The following is a 17495-nucleotide window of genomic DNA, read 5'->3' as shown; positions in this document are numbered from 1 at the left end:
GGAAACATAATTATTTTCAATTTCTATATCATAGATTTATTAATTAAGTGTAAATGAATTACAACAAAATTTATGCAACTAAGAATGTCTAAAACATAAATAATAATTAATGGATTTTTGCTAAATAAATAAAAATATTTCTTACATACCTCAGTACTTAAAAAGTAACTATTAGAATTTTTAAATCCAAAGTTTCTTAAAATTATCATATAATATATTTTACATATATAATATATTCATTATATATATATATATATATATATATATTATCGCTTTTTTGTCGTTTAAAAGACAATAATTACGTTATGAGTTAGTTACTATTGAATGGTTTATATGACTTTCTCGGACAAAAAAATCAATTTTCTTTTTTATATTTTCTGAAAATATTCCGTTAACATATAAAAAAATGGTGATTTACAGCTCTAATAACAGTAGCTTTAATAAAGTGTAGCTAGTACGTCAGGTTATGCTTTTAAATCAAATTTTTACTAATACAATCTTGACTAGAATATTTCTAGCAATATACTTTCACTGATCATATATCATGTACTATTATTAACAATATACCATAGTATAATAATATAATTTATATATATATATATATTGCAATGTAGAACACTTATTGAATTAATAAATCTTTTATTGTAAATTTTATTAATTACATATTTACAAAAAATTATTTTTTGTATATTTAAGCTTGCAATACTGGTCTTTCGTGTTTACCTTCTAAAGAATCATTTACAGCTGAATAACCTGTGCCACCCTGTAAAATTAAAGATAACAGTTAAAAAGAGAAACGTTCACTTACATATTTTAAATATATCTATATATATTACCCTTTGTAGAGGTATAATATCTGCTTCTGTTAATTTTGAACCATCCAATGGATTGATCCATTCTTTTTTTAATATTTTTTCAACACACTCCATTGTGATAACATGACCACTAAAAGTTTACTTATTATTGTAACTATATGTACTATATTTGTTTAATTTTATTTTATATCTACATGATTTAACTTACGTCGTTTTAATTACTGCACAAGGAACACTATTACTCAAAATATCATGTGTAATGGGACACATATATCGTGCTTGTTTTACTATAAGCGACTTATTATCATCTGGATCTTTAACTTCAGTAAATTTAACAGAAATAAGGTCGCTTAATTTCAAAGGTTTACCACTGAGAGGACAGTAAACTGTTTTATTGGGCTTTTGTAATTTTGTTTTTTTTGCCTCGGGTGTTTTAGAAGGAATCCAGAAACTAGGTAATGCTTTATCTTTTCCATTGCTCATATTTGAAACCGAATTATTTGATTGATTTGATTTGGATTTGGTCCTTGAAACAATATTTTTTTCACTTTTTAAAAAGTTCTGCAATTTTAACAGCTCCTCGTTTACAGTTCGCTCATGTAACTCCTCCTATAATTAAAAATAAAGAAGAAAAAGCAAAATATAAAATTTATATTCATTTAACATTTTGTATTAATTCAAATAATTGACAGCTTACCTCTTCCTTATGTTTCTGTTTTTCATATTCTTTTAATTTTCTGCCATATTCTCTTTTCTTCGTTAGAATATACTCTAATATCGCTTCTTTATCAAAGAGATAACCATCTTTTCTATAAAATATAAGATCAACAAAAATATAGCCGAAGGTAAAGAATCTTTTAACAGAAGATAATAAATAATAAGTAATATATACGTTACTACAGGCTCTCTACAAGGTTGTAAAGTGAGGCAGCAACAATCAAAATCCTTTACAGAATCTTTTCCAACTCTTTGTGTATTAGTACCATAACCTGAAGCACTTGCATCTTTTTTTTTCTCGTGATAAGTATAAACAGCGCCAGCGGTACAATTTCTCGCGTGTCTCGTCATTGTTTTAATTAATTTTTCTCAATTCTGAACTTTTTTATTAAATTATGATGCGAAAATTTGAGTTCATTTAATATACACTCATGTACTTGAATCTATCTGTATATACCTATATGAGGATAAATCTATACAAATTATAACAAACTGATTGGATAAATTTGTTTTATTTATAATTAATGGAAACGTATAATCTCACATCTGCTTACCATCTCTCGCTCAATTCGTATGTTACCTCAGTAACGGGTGCGGTAAAAATAAGAACTAGAAGCATGTTAGGGAAATATTACCCCTTCTCTCGTTGTATGGTATCCAGCGTATCATTTGGTATCTATACTTATAGGTCAGGTGTAACCATCGTACCGTTAGTGCGCGGGTATCGAAGAATTAAATTTTCATCGGACAATATAAGATCGTCAGTTTTTTCAAATTAGCTTTCAAGAAGTTAATAATACGTATTTCGTACAGTAACGAATATATTTCATAATAGTTGAATGCATAAGTATCCCATTAATGTTAATTGACATTTCAGTTCAGTTTCAATTCAATTTTCGTTCCGTCACTCCAGTTATATTTCAGTTTCAGTCATTGGTATTTACATACATCAGTTTAATATATTATTAAATAGATATTACAGATCTTACTCTGTGGATTTTGAGAGCATTAAAAAGAGCTTTCGTATTATATCCATATATTTATAAGTACTTCTATATTTCCAATCTTCCTAAGTCGAAAAGTCATCGATGAAGTGAAACAAAAGAATTTACTTTATCCATTGTGCGCGAGGTATTGTGCGCAGGCGGTTAAATATGAAACTGAATTGTATAACCATTGTAGACACATAAGATTGGGATACACATATAAATAAAATTATAAGTTACACTCATTTACAAATGTTTTTCTATGATCGACAAATATATTAAATAAGAAAACAGTTGTTCTTAAAGATAATTTATTAATAACAGGTAATCAATAGTAAAGTATTTTAATAAAAATAGATAATATTCATATAATATAAAATTGTAAATAAAAATTGAACTCTATAAAATTATATTTCTTTATGAATGTGTTACACAGACATTTATTATAAATATAACAATAAAAATAACAAAAATAATAAGATTATCAAATATAATTGATATTTTATTAATGAAATACATATCAAATGGAATACAAAAATGACAATAAATTTTATATAATAATAGTCATTAATAATTACTAACAATCGATAATAATTATTATAATAATATTGTAATTATTATAATTATTATAATAATGTATTATCGTTTAATTTAAGTGGGCGTACTCGTAGCAATAAAATTGGTGTTGATATCAGCCACGATATTGACGAAATTGTTGTCTTTGTTGACGCAACAATAAGATTGCTGTCGGCATTCGACTTTCTGTCTATTTATAGAAAGTTCAGCTTTAAGAAGAGTACACTTCAAATCAAAGTTTGTTTTTCTCTGATTCTTGAACTCTTCATTTGTTTCGTTTCACAAACACGCTTTATTAATTCAAACAAAGTCAATACAGTTTAATCAAGATAAAATCCATTATAAAGAAGAATGAAAATACGCAATTACTCTCGAGATGAGGTAGGAAACGAGCACTCATCAATATCAGCATATTTATTGAGAGGTTGCCGACATTACTTCGACATGTCGGTGAATATTCCAATACTATCGTGATACCAGCTTCGTGTTCGTCCTGGTCATAAGATTACATGGAATATGAGTATTACTGATTTTATTGGTAGATACGCTCTAACGAGCAAAGGATATTGTTGATACTGTAATATTATTAACATTTTCCTGACCCTAATTAGTAATATAGTAGTATTACATATATGGCCATATCATAGATTAAAGATTGTAAGCTAAAAAAAGTCGATTCAAGCATTTCAATTCAGTCTCCTTTTTGATTGTTCGACAACAATGATTATATTATTATATGTAATTTAAATGTACATATTTATACATTTCCGTTCAATCTCAGTTCAGTCAACGATCCGTTATATTTTTTTACGCCCGAGATCACTCGAGATCATCATCAAGGATATTTTTTTGAAATGTTTTTAAAGATTTGTTTTAACAAAGAAGATTCTCTATTGCTTCGCTTATCCCCGTCTTTAATGCTCTCGAAGTTTATAGAATAGAATTTTTAGACATTAGTTTCGTGTCGTTATTAATTTCAGGCACATAAATATTATCTTTTATTTAAAAGTGACATTTCAGCTTTTATTTTAATAAAATTTTGTTCTGATCGTTTAGTCCTAGCGTTTTTTCATGAAATACATCTTTGACATTAAAATTTCCCTTTATAAATTTACAACAACACTTTCTGCACATTTTTGCATATTTTTGCTTTTTTAGTTTTAAAAAATATAACAGAAATGTTTTTCATTTTTTGATGTTTAAAATTTTACAAAAAATGCTATAGTTAATTGATCACAGCATAATCTTATTAAAAGTGACATCTAAAATATCATTTTTATAAAATGAAAAATAATATTGTAAAATTAATAATGGTATAAAAAAGCCATTCACCAACAAGCGAAGAAAACGGGACGAATATAATATATCGCAATCACCGTTATCGGGTGAATTTACTCTAGAGGAAATATATAACGTCATATTATCCTTTATTGCCATACGTTAGTTATGTCATGTGAAATGAGTTACGCCTTATGATACATTATTCACCGTTATCTAAGTTAATCTTAATAACAACTATTACCTAATAACACTATTAGATTATTATCCTTAGATTTTTTCTCTTTTTTCTTCGATATGGCAACGGAGATTATAACCTAATACAAAAGGCGTTAAGGCTGATAATAGTTGGAGTAATAGAAAATCTCTTCTCTCTGTTGTATTATAAACAAAAGACTGCAAGTTGTTTATCATCATATTATCAATATCGGACAATTTTGGATACAGAAACAATATAACAGATCGGTAACTGAACTGAAACTGAAAAAAAATATATCAGTCAATGAATTATTACCAAGAAACCTTAATTATAGCGATTAAGAATCTGTGGATCATCTTTTGTTTATCTTTTATAAACGTAGTAATGGTAAAAAGCCTTGCTAGAAATATCTCGTATTTTAATAGAAAGAAGTTAAATGGTTCGAAATATATGAAATAAGTACTTTGTAAAAGGATCGTTTATTCTCTTTTAAACAACAAGAAAGTAATAAAATAAAATACTATTAGCAAAATGTGCGTAATTACAGATTATATCACAGTAGATCATATGTAAGTACTTACATAAAATTGAAAAGAAATGGATCAATACATATTATGTGCAGTAATGAAAAATGGAAATTACTTTTCTTATTGCATTTATTATATGTTGTAGTCAAAATTCTATACAGATATTAAGATTATTATTGAATAACTTATTTTATAGAAAAGATAACATCAGAAAATATATTGTTTAAAATTATTTAACAGAAGTAACATGCAAGAAAATATTTGAGAAGCACAATTTTAGCTTTAAAGAAAAAATATACTATTAATAGACTAAAGATTACATTACACTTCATAATATAATATAATATCTAAATTTTTTAATTTTGTATAAAGTCTATAGTTTAATCATGTTTCTAAAATAATATGATAAGTATAAATTCAACGAAATTTTTTTTAAATGGCGTAACATACAAGTGTAATTATTGATACATTTTTATGAACAAGGACTCATTTAAAAGATGTAATATTGGTTCATAACATGACATTTTCTGAATTAAAACAAAATTATGATTTTTAAAATAAATCATCTGTAAAAAATAATAATATTTAAGATTAATTTATGTGAGAACAAAATCATTTATTACAATTCTAAAGAAATAGTCTCATATAATAAATTCATTTTTTAAATAAGTCCTTGTTTATTAGAATCAGTCCAGAGTTACAAAGAGACATAAACCTTGTTTTGTGCTTTTTGGATTTATCATATCAGAATCATTCAATTCATAATAAACATTTGCACTATAATTTAAATGAAAAGTGGTTCATTTGAAAAATAAAAGATGAAGATACAGAATTATTTTTTTAATATTTTCGAAAGAGGTTTTCCTTTATGAGAAAATTACTCCTGAAAATAATCTTTCTCTAGACATGAGTTTTGCGAAGAAAATAATATTTTTTCAAAAATCAGAAAAAATAATTTCATATCTTTATCTTTTATTTTTTGAACAAACTCTTAATCAACAAAATTGGATAAAAATTGCATTGTGTAAAAAACAAGTTTATTGTTAAAATTTGAATGAGTTATAGGATTTCATTGGATTTCTATATTTTTTATATTTTCTAATTACATTAAAAATTAATAAAAAATTATAATAGTAGTGTTATGATAATGTATTTATGATGGTATATTATGATAATTTAGTATGATATAAGCTTCTACATGGAAGGTTTTCTTAATGTGTTTTATTCACACGTTTTATTTACTTTTATATTGTTGCAAAAACGCACACTAAGTAGTTTGCAGAAAATGTCATGATAATCATTTGTAGTTTTTGGAAAAAAATATTTTTTTTCATTTACTTTAACACATTAATTTTTCTTTTATATGTTCGTTCAATAAAATGTTTTTAGTGAATATATTTCTATATTTTAAAGGGCTTTTTGCATAGTTTGCATAGTTTGCATTAATTTAACACAAGTTTTTGTGAACTACTTTTTACACAATTCTTTTTTATGTATCCACATAAAGAGATCCAGACGTATAATTTATATTTAATATATGTACGTAGTGTTGAGAAAAATCATATGGTACAATTATAAAATTATTTATAACTAATAGATTTATTGGAAAATTCTGTCCAATAATTGTAATTCATCATCTCAATACATATAAATGTGTTCGTTTGAAACATATGTATATATAGCTGCCTCTTTTTATCATTGTATTTTTATATTTGTGCTTTTTTAAATTTACTGAAATAATGGTTTTGTTATCTCATTATTAATTGATGAAATTCGATTGTGTAAACATGTCTATTGATAAAGTTCATTTACGGCATTGTATTCTGTATGTAACAAGATAGAAATACTACAGAAGCATGTTGAAATTTGGTGCACGTTTTTGGTGAAGATAATTTTCTATGAAACATGCAGATGTTTCGAAAAGTTTGAAGCTTTTCGATCTTAATGACAAGCCATCTTGGATCGATGATAGTATTGTCAACACCATTATACAGCAAGATCTTTTTTGGACAAAATTGAAGATTGTGGTAAAGCTGAATTCAACACAACAAATCATTTTAAATCATATTCGGAAAATTGGATTGGTGTATAAATATTCCAGATGAATATTTTATGAGTTAAGTGAAAAAAATTTATATGATCAAGTTGTCATTTGTGTATCTCTGCTTGAAACAAAAACGAACCTTCTTTAGACCAGATGATAACTGGTATGAGAACATTGTGAGAAAAAACATACTGTAATTCCGAACGATCTTCTTTCTTTACTTGGGAACTAAGTTTGAACTTTAACAAAAGAATTTTGCGTATATGGTGGGACATTAAAGAATCAATACATTATGAGCTTCTCAAACCCAAAGGAAGGCTTGATTTGAAAATCAATAAATATGAACGAAACACTCAGGAAAAGAGACTAGCAGTGGTCAATAAGAAGCAAATTATATTACACCACAGTACTAAGTCACATGCTGTTTTGACATGCTAACAAATAGACAGAGTTAGATTAGGATATTTTGTCATATCCACCTGTATCATCTCTTCAAACCATTATCATCCAATTATCAACTGTTTCTTTCTTGCAAAATTTATTGAAGAGAAAAAAGTTCAGAAATGAAGCAATGTCAATCGAGCTCTATTTGAGTTTTATATCTCCAAAGATAAATCATTCTATAGAAATGAGATCCAGAAATTACCATCATGCTGGAAAAAGACGATTAGTAATAATGGAAATTATATTGTTCAGTAAATATTAATAAATGTATTGAAAATGAATTATTTTCTTTTCATTCAAAAAAGAATAAAATTTTCTGGTAGACTTAATATTTTATATTAAATATTTTATTGGTAAGTTTTTGATAATGAGCCGTTATTGATATTATTTTTTGTTATCACTTTCACTCTCTGATGAACTGTACTTCTTATGTTTCTTTCTTTTTTTATGCTTCGATTTCTTCTTTCTTTTCTTATGTTTATGTCGTTTCTCTTCTTTTTTTTCTTTCTCATCTTCCTCCGTAGATGAACTATCAGATTCGGTCTCGCTGGATTTAGATTTCTCTTTTTTCTTAGAACTTTTCTTATTTTTTTTCTCCTTGTGTCTCTTTTTAGCTTCTTTCAATTTCTTCTTTAATTCTTTTTCGCGTAGTTCTGTTAATGGAGTCATATAGTTTTCATCACTGTTGGAACTGGTACTACTTACATCCAATACAATCTCTTTGTTTGGATCAACTTTAATGAAATTGCGACATTGATAAGTGAGATGCCCTGCATAACCGCATTTTTTGCAAGCAGGTCGAGCATGATCTTTATTTTGAGGTACCAATCTCGAAAGAAATTCTGGATCCATTTGAAAGTAACTGTAAATGAAATTGAAAAATTGAATTGTGAAAAACAAACAGAATAGAAAGAAACAATTACAACATAATACATTGTAATTAACTACTAAAATATATATTTTTACATATTCAATTTAAGCATCACAAAAACTGTTAGTATATACATACAGAAATACTCCGAAAGTTAGGTTATCAATGTAATAATGTTAACAATATAACAATGTTAGCAATCATGAAAGTATATTTTTGAAAATAAAAAAAATATTTACTGAGAAGTTAAACAAATTTTAATTCACTGATTAACTTCGGTTTATTCTTTTGTTTTTATGTTATATAAAAATATAATTGATTTCAAAGAGATAATTACGCGGCAGTTCGTATAAAATTGTATTTTTTTCATATTACTGCAGTGCCATCTGTTATAATATCAGCAATTTATAATTTATTTCTTCGTTCTGTTTTATCCAAAACAGATTTTTATTTTATCGTTTATAGAAAGAAAATAAAGGAGAATCACACGAGATAAAAACAAGTGTCTTTTATTACAACATTATAAAATCTACGTTTACACAAATTACAGTAAAATATATTCACAAAATGAGATGCTGCATTCCAAGACATATGACGTTCTCCGTCACATCAGCCTGTTTACGAAAAATACATCAATGCGAAAAATACAATTAAGTACAAAATAAATACATTTATAATCCGATAGAGAGATTGCTGCCGGTGTCACATAGATTTCTGAGATTCAATTTTCATCAAAGAAATATTATCTATTCCCATGAGTTTTGTGGCGTTTTTACGTTTGCATCTAGGCTACCGTTGGAGTATCTTTTATTTTGATCTTTATTATAAGATCAAACCGACAATTGAATAATATCACTCGCAATCGCCATCTTGGCAATTTATTATCATAGACATTTATTTTAAAACATGACACTGATATATTCTATTTTTTTTATTTTTTTATATTTTTCTTCATTTTAATTTTTTTACTTTCTTACACAGTAAAAAGAGCCGTATAACGACCTATAAGCTTGGATTCAGATTATACATGTTTAACAAGGAGATATCGAAATTCTTTTAATTCTGATAATTTTCATGAAAAGTTTATTTTATTTGATTGAAAACAAATTATATACTTTAATTAAGGAAATATTATATTATTTCAATAACAATGTTAATTACATATAATCTGAACCCTTACTTCGTAGGGGAAGTAGCGCATATACAAGATACTAGACACAATCCTTTTTTTTTTAATTTACTCGATATAAAGATCATTTCGATCACTTATTAAGTATACAGATAAAATGAATAATGCGTTATTGTGTATTCGTGGTCCTCAAAGTTTAGAATATAACAGTTTTATGCACATGACGAGTTTCACGATAGGAATTACATAGTAGCAAGTTTCAATAGAACGAGTTGCCACTATAGTTTTTTTTTCCTTTTTCTATTCTACGCTATAGTCTTCATATTCGAAAAACAGGTTTAATTTCGATTATAGATTTGAAATTTTGATCATTTTTCTTGTTACATACAATATGTATGCATAGATATATATTCTTAATATATAAATATGAATAATTCCTTGTGATTAGCTATATTTTTATACAACAATGTTTATTAAATTTACCGACCGATCGTCATTCCAAAAGCCTTGTATTTTTTCGTTTGTTTGTCATTTTCATAATTTTTGTATAATGACGGCGCAATGTCAGTCTTTCGAGTAGAATTAATTAATTGATTAATCCTACAATCGTAGAGGGTTTTATATATTATTCTAAAGTAAGCTATGATTTTTTTTTCATTAATTTCTAGATGGATAATAAAGAATAACGAAGTATACGTGAATGTATTTCATTTTCGTCTATTTCCCTCTGTTTTCAGTTAGAGAATTGCGAACATTTATATGTATATATATAGAGTGTCTTATTTAAAATAATATGGCCGAATATTATATCTCTGATCCTATTGTTTTTATAAATAAATAGTTTCTAATAAAAGTTGCTAGGTTTTGAGGTGAAAATGTAATATATATTACAACTATTTCATAAATGATGCTGTTGTAAAGATACGGAAGGCATAATAATTTTTTTATGTGGAAATCAATATTTTAAACTGAAAAAAAGATTGTAGAAAATATCAATATTTCATCGAATTATGGCGCCTTGAAGTTTAATAAACTATATAACAATCAATTATATAACAATCAAACTTATTATTATTATATAACAAGCAATAATGCTGAAAGGTACTACGTTTCAAATGATAACAACTTCAAAAATGTATGAAAACAATATATAAATAAACAAAAAACGAAATTGATTAATGAATTCATTGGTTATCAGATATTTACAGGTAAATTGATCGCGTTATTGTGATTACCCAGTTTGTTAAATTTCTATAAATTGATGAAATATCGATAGCAAAATATTGTAGGTAGTCGTGAGCTTCGTACTGATATTCTCTACAATTTTTATCAGACTTAATATATTGATTTCCATGTAAAAATATTCTTATGACTTCCATATCTTGAAAACAGGCTGCTTTACGAAATAGTTACAATACATATTACATTTTCACCTTAAAACTTAGCAACTTCTACTTGAAATATTTGTTTATAAAAGTAATAGAATAGAAGATATTTAGCTATATCGTTTAAAATAAGAGATCTTGTATATATCATACATACTTATTGTTTAAATTGATTATATTAAGTATATGTAGAACCTGTAATTCTATCATTACTACATTTTTAATTTGAAATACATTCATCGCGACCATATTACAGATATATTAATGCGATATATAAATATATTTAGACAGTTCACAATTAATTATCGATATTTACTCTCATGCGGATAGACAGATCGCCATATGAGATTAATGAATCTTCGGTGACGGACGAAGTTCATAATTTCTTATAAGATCAATAATGAATAAGTAATGAAAGAATAAATAAATAAACCGTATGCAATTAATTCCTTGGTTCTATGCACTTTGTATTCATGGTCTAAATTATTGTTTTCTTGTTTACACAAGCACGCGCATACACGCACAGTCATAGGCTTTTTCGTAAATTGTCCCTCTTATACCGTATAAAAATATTCGTAATCGTAATTTTATACAAAAAAGATTTATATTTTATATAGATACAAATTGTATTTTACGAAATATAATTGTTTTTTTTTCTTTTTTATAGTGAGGGGGATTATAGATTTAAAATTAATAAAAACATACGTATTTTTTATAAATTTTGAATTTTTCCTTGGACGGATACTGTGTCGGTATTGAAGAAACGATCGAAATGATTTAATATAGCCGACAACGTGTATGAAATAATTTTTAATAAAAATCATGAACTTTAAATATCTCTTTCGTATAGCCAAATATTTGGAGTATCGATTTTTGAATACGTGAAGTACCTCACGTGTGTGTATGCGTGGGCATATACACTCTTTTATACAATTTATTTATACTTATTAAATATACACTTATTTCGTTACAGTCAAATACAGAGTATGAGCCGACAAAGATTTTTATCGAGTAATTGAAAGTTTCTGTGCAAGGGTCTCGTTTAATGACATTCTTTTCACATATCTTTATTTTTTTTTCATTTTTGATGTGCGCAATATCTTTCTCCAGCCTATGCAAGAAAACTCTGTCTTTTGATGGGTCACACGTTTATAAGATAAATACCTTTCTGTCGAAATTAGAAGTAGACGAAGAAGAGGTTGATGATGTATAAGAAAAATAACTTGCAGAATTTAATTTATAAATTAATATAGGTAAATGAAATACAGGCAAATATGATTTAAGCTGGAAGGGAGATATTACTCATTGTAAAGAAAAATTAGATTCGAATTTATAGCTTACAAGTATCGTGCGTAACGTCGGTAAATTGTGTAACGTGACCACTTTTATTTATCTTCAGGTTTTTCAAACTTGAATTTTTTGAAATACTTAGAAAAAACGAACTTCTAAAAGTTATTAGCAATATTTTTTATTACATAGAATCACATATAAGTTTGTACGAGTTAAAGAAAGATTTCCAAGTCCGCGTGAACGAAGAAAATTTTCAAACAATCAATTTTTAATTGGTCACGCTTCATTTCTTATACTTCATTCAAAAAATACTGCATATATTTACATGTAGAATAAGTGCTATAGAAGTAAAATGTAACTGGTAAAAAGTAGTAGCACGATAAACTTGTTTCTCTGATCATGGTCCCGTTTCTCGAATCGTACGATCCCTCGACCGCGCTTTTACGATTTTATTTTACACATTTGATAAGTGAAATTACATTGATGAAACTATTACGATGAGTTTCGTAAGCTGTTATTCGAAAAGCTGTTACTTGGCTTACATACATACATGCACGGAGCATAATACAATTCAATCATATCTAACAATGTGATCACAGATTGACAAAAGGCTTGTAAAGTACAATATTTAGGGATATACAGTCACGAGAAATATATAAGTATATACATATATTATATACATAAGTATATTTATGTCATTATCGTAATTTATCAATGTTTACTAGACGAATTATATACTTATAATATATGTATATACGTATATAAGGTAGGTCATGAGAAACATATCGCTTTGTTTATTAAGTTTGAAACACTTATTACATTTATATTATTTCAATCACTAAATACAAGAGAGAAAGAGAGAGAGAGAGAGAGAGAGAGAAAGAGAGTGTTGGATTTAAATATTTAATAAAATACGACATATTTCTCCTGATTTGATCATTTTGTAACGTATTTTATCGTAGCTGCCTCGCACTGTATAATTAAGTTGAAAAATAAATTCAGTTCTTTGTTTCATATGTCAAAAGAAAGAGATTGAGTTGATTATGTCGCTTTCTTTTTCCTTTAAAAAATCTCATCGTATAATATACTTGACCTCAATGTGCTGATAAGAAGTACTTATTTAACGAACAGAGCGAATATTTTCTCGTACGATAAGGTAATCGTGCTCGAGAGTAACCGAAACTAGAGTTCTAATAGCACAAAGATAAAATCATTTATCGATCTCATTATTTTTCTTTGCATTTAGAAATTGTACAATGCATATAATAATATCGAATTATTTGCACATTACATGTAAGTACATATATACATGTATGCACAGCACAGACGTTTGATATAAGAATAACGTGTGTTGTAAATGTGTGCATATAATGTCACAAAAAATGTCAAGCGATAATTCCTTTAATGAAATACGATTATATGGTTTGCGCGAATTTAATCACAGAATAGAGCAAAATTTATTTAAGAGTTAGAATAGAAATGTATAACGTCCATGGATACATTCCTTCACGAATGATACGTATAGATAAGTTTTCAAAAGATGTTATCTTGTTCGGAATTTAATTTTCTCGCTATTGTTAGTATTAGATTGACCCTAAGTAATATCGTAATTTCCAACATTTTATACCTGTAAATAATACTGTATACAGCATTTTTCGATGGCAATTTATCGATATTATTTATTGATCAACCTAACATATTGCTTAGTTTTTAAAAAAATGCTTCGTAAATTGAAATGCTACTTGACGAACGCAGAGAAAGTACATACTATTTCGCCGAAAGTCCGTTCCAATTTCTAATATTATTATTGAGATTAATATAATAATTCATTAAATATACAGATGTGAAATTTTCAAAAGAGAATTGTACAAAACATTTTGTACCTTCTTTTTAGATATAAGCGTAAAAAAAGATATGCGGTGTATAGAACAGCAATTTTAGCAATATGTATAATAGCAAGATTTCATGATTTTTGAAATCTGATTAGCCTTAGAATGATGTATACAAATTACACGTTAAGAAATAAAAATCTCGTAACTTTAACCTTATGATTAAAAATTAAAAATCTATTTAAAATTTACTGTCAGAAACTACTTCATTTAAAGTTTATTTTAATATATTTTTTCTTTATCTAAATAAAGATTAATTTTGCGAGACCATGCTTTTGTAATGATTTTCAATGATCTATAAACTGGAGAATTATCAGATGAAACGGTACATGAAATATTTGAAATATTTTTCTCTATCTAAATATGTGCTTATAAAAAAATAAAAAACGATAAAAATATGAATTTCATTCAAATCGATTGAATGTTCAAAGTATCACTTTATCCTTGATTCGTATAGATCAATTAATCTGCCATTTCACGACAAGAAAACGTCAATTTGACAGATATTTACTGATAATATTTTGGAGCGAACGAAGAATTTATAAAAGTATTTTATAGATATCATAGTCGAGTAAGTAAAATAAAGTAACGTTCAAGAAAAGCGTAATTAATTGAAATACATTTCTATTGTATAAACGTATTATTACAATATTACAATATAGCATTATTGTATAAATAATACTATTTTAGATATGCATAAACCGTTGAAAATCATAATTTTGTAAGTCATCAAAGAATAACCGATATAATTAATTAATAAAAATGGCGATTAACCTACATTGAACGCTAGCAAGGAAGTACAGCCCCTTTAAAGCTTACGAATGCCCTTTGCGAGTGCTTTCCTCTTTCCCTTCACTACCTCGACAGGTAGCGCCGCCACAATTTCAGACACAACGATCGATCGACGACTTTATTTCATTCTCGAAACTCGAAGATCCGTGTTGCACGTTTTAAACCTAATATACATAGTCCTAAATTACTTTTGGTTCACCTTGAGTGTATTAGATAATCGTTTTCCACTTTGATATAAACCAGATGCATTCTCCGTCAATTTCTAACTCTCTCTTACAAAGCCATTTAAACGTAGGAGATTTCATCCAAAGGGAAACATGAAGGACAACAGAACGAAGTAAGAGAGAGAGAGAAAAAGAGAACAAAAATGTTATCATGATTCAACGATCTTGTTTTTTTCTCATTCTAAAGAAATCTAAAATCCTCTAATCGAAAATTCAATATTGTCATTTTAAAATATAAAAATCTTTGTATTTAATGAAGAGAAAAAGAACGTTTTAGATCAATATTACGCTTAGGAAATTCTATATTTCTGAAACAATCTTGTTTCGAAATTTCAATTTTTTCTGCGTAACGAGGCGTAATCAAGAGACGGCTTTGTCATGAAAAAAAAACTCATAATTTCGAATTCCTTTAATCGACCATGGACGACCAACGAAAACGGACGGAGTCACGAAAGTTCGGATAGCTCTCAATGAGAAAACTCTATATCTATTTTTGAATTAGTTTTCTTTTCTTTTATTATAGACTGCTCCGAATGCGACTCTTCTTCACTGATTTGTAAGCAGGTTTATAATATGGTTAGGAAAAATGTATAAACATTCATCGATACGTATTTCATTTTTTATGAGATTAGTCTTGATGATATATTTCACCAATATAACTGTGTCTACGTCAGCAATACAATTTGAAAAGAGTGTATTTCTTTGTTAACGGAAACGCAGACGGAAATAGACAAGGCATGTGTGAGCTTCTCGAAACATCTGTTTCCTTAGAAATCCATCGTAAATTCGTGTATCTCTCTTTCTCTCTTTCGTTTTCAAAAAAGACAAACTATTATACTTTATACATATTCATATCGGTGATGACGGTCCGTTCGAAATCTAGATTTGATATGGACTCATCAATGTCATAATTTTTTCATTTTGTGCGTACTACACCCTCGTGTCAAGATAGAATAACGGAAGAAAGACAAAAGGAAGATAAATTTTAAATGGATAGAAATCGGAGCATCGCGTTGGCATTTGGAAGTCAGTCGGCAAATTGGAAGTTAGTCACGTGTATCCTGTGCGCGCAAGAGCGCTCAAGTGCAATAAACCTTCATATATACTTGACTGAAAATAGAGAACGTTTGGAAGTCTGTTCCGTGACTATTCTTATGGACGAATTCATTTTCTCCACAGTTGATTTCAAGAGAAAGAAAAGGAAAAACGAATGCTCCAGTTAGATGTTCTCATAACGTAAGCAGCGTGTGTAGGGAGGAGTGGGAAGTAGAGCACACAAAAGAGAGGAAGTAGCGAGCGTTAATAGGAAGCCGTTTTAGAGCTCGTAGACTTCACGTCCGTTCGGTCTGGCCACGGTAGGTCTACAGGAAGCCGGACTCGCGTAAGAATGGATAATGTGAACCCTTAAACGCACGTCGCTAGAATTCCTGGCGGCATCGGCGCGCGTTCTTCTAGAAAAGTTCACGGTCGTCTTGCAGCAGCAGTAATGAAAGAGCTTCACGTAAGCGCTGCGGAAGTGTCGATCGGCCACACAGTAGAGAAGATTATTAAAGCAAGACTTGGAAAAGGCGAACCAGGCTAGGCCATAGAGAACGTGAGCACTCATCGGTCGAAACGAATTTACGCATACGGCAGTGCCGAATGGCAACCAAAATATCATAAACATCAGGCAGCTATAGATATTTGCTTTAGTTAGCTCGTAGTCCCAAGAAAAGGCGATGGGTGGTTTGTAAGATCCCCTTGTTGCTCGGCGTACGCACAAGACGAGCATCGCGTATAGCAAAGTAGTTGTTACAGCAGGTAAACCGACCAATATCGTTACACCCACTACTTGCTCTATCGTTATACCGCCAAATTTTCGTAGGCAAAAGTCTGGTCCGACGTTGATAGATGATTGAAGAATCACAGCGATCACCGCGATCAGCCAAATGACGATTATAGTGGCTGTTACTCGGCTTGCCGTTAGAAAGCTGTACCTGCGAAGTCATTTTCAAGGGTTAACTTTGAGAGCTTAGTTTTCTATCTCATATCATATTGATAGATATATGTAGGTAATATTTAGGTTAGGAGTATAAGGATATATGATACTTGATATAAAAGTTTGTAAAACAGAAATAAATTTCGAGATTCATTTTCTGAAATTATAATACGTAAAATTGATTGTATGTTTGCATACACGCAGCATATGATATGCGTAGTAAACAATGATGGTATAATTTTCAAGACTCATCGACGATGTTAGTGGTCTTCCACTTCCAAGAGTGGAAAGTATGAGACTTAATATTATGACCTCCCACGTTGACTCTCATTCTACTACAGTCGACGCATA

The 17495-nt window shown here is 28.2% G+C and overlaps 3 protein-coding genes across 10 annotated transcripts in view; all 3 read right to left on the bottom strand.

Moving 5' to 3' along the window:
- Positions 1 to 619: 619 nt before the first annotated feature.
- On the bottom strand, positions 620 to 2181 carry LOC127072592 (nitric oxide synthase-interacting protein homolog). Of its 2 annotated transcripts, XM_051013106.1 has the most exons (6): positions 2087 to 2181; positions 1708 to 2005; positions 1513 to 1624; positions 1024 to 1424; positions 837 to 945; positions 620 to 763 (listed from the first exon to the last, which is right to left on the bottom strand). In XM_051013106.1, exons 2-6 carry the CDS (start codon positions 1881 to 1883, stop codon positions 692 to 694), a joined length of 870 nt encoding a protein of 289 aa, XP_050869063.1. In that variant the 5' UTR covers positions 1884 to 2005; positions 2087 to 2181; the 3' UTR covers positions 620 to 691. The 2 variants fall into 2 exon arrangements, with proteins under 2 accessions (XP_050869063.1, XP_050869064.1); XM_051013107.1 differs by lacking the exon at positions 2087 to 2181 and having other exon boundaries at positions 1708 to 2080.
- Positions 2182 to 6442: 4261 nt separating this feature from the next.
- Positions 6443 to 8824, bottom strand: LOC127072412 (protein SREK1IP1-like). 2 transcript variants are annotated; one of them, XM_051012848.1, is made up of 2 exons: positions 8697 to 8824; positions 6443 to 8448 (listed from the first exon to the last, which is right to left on the bottom strand). In XM_051012848.1, exon 2 carries the CDS (start codon positions 8436 to 8438, stop codon positions 7971 to 7973), a length of 468 nt encoding a protein of 155 aa, XP_050868805.1. In that variant the 5' UTR covers positions 8439 to 8448; positions 8697 to 8824; the 3' UTR covers positions 6443 to 7970. The 2 variants fall into 2 exon arrangements, with proteins under 2 accessions (XP_050868805.1, XP_050868798.1); XM_051012841.1 differs by having other exon boundaries at positions 8596 to 8818.
- A 126-nt stretch (positions 8825 to 8950) lies between these two features.
- LOC127061640 (histamine H2 receptor-like) overlaps positions 8951 to 17495 on the bottom strand; it is a 29680-nt gene continuing 21135 nt past the window's right edge. For all 6 annotated transcript variants that reach the window (XM_050988800.1, XM_050988797.1, XM_050988798.1 and 3 more), the window contains one exon: positions 8951 to 17142. In XM_050988800.1, the coding sequence (XP_050844757.1) occupies positions 16482 to 17142 (661 nt within the window). In that variant the 3' untranslated portion in view covers positions 8951 to 16481. The remainder of the gene's footprint in view (positions 17143 to 17495) is intronic.

The sequence above is a fragment of the Vespula vulgaris genome, chromosome 2, assembly GCF_905475345.1.
Source record: "Vespula vulgaris chromosome 2, iyVesVulg1.1, whole genome shotgun sequence".
NCBI classification, from domain to species: domain Eukaryota; kingdom Metazoa; phylum Arthropoda; class Insecta; order Hymenoptera; family Vespidae; genus Vespula; species Vespula vulgaris.
Note: the sequence above shows the minus strand (reverse complement) of the source record. Positions and strands in the feature narration are given on the sequence as shown.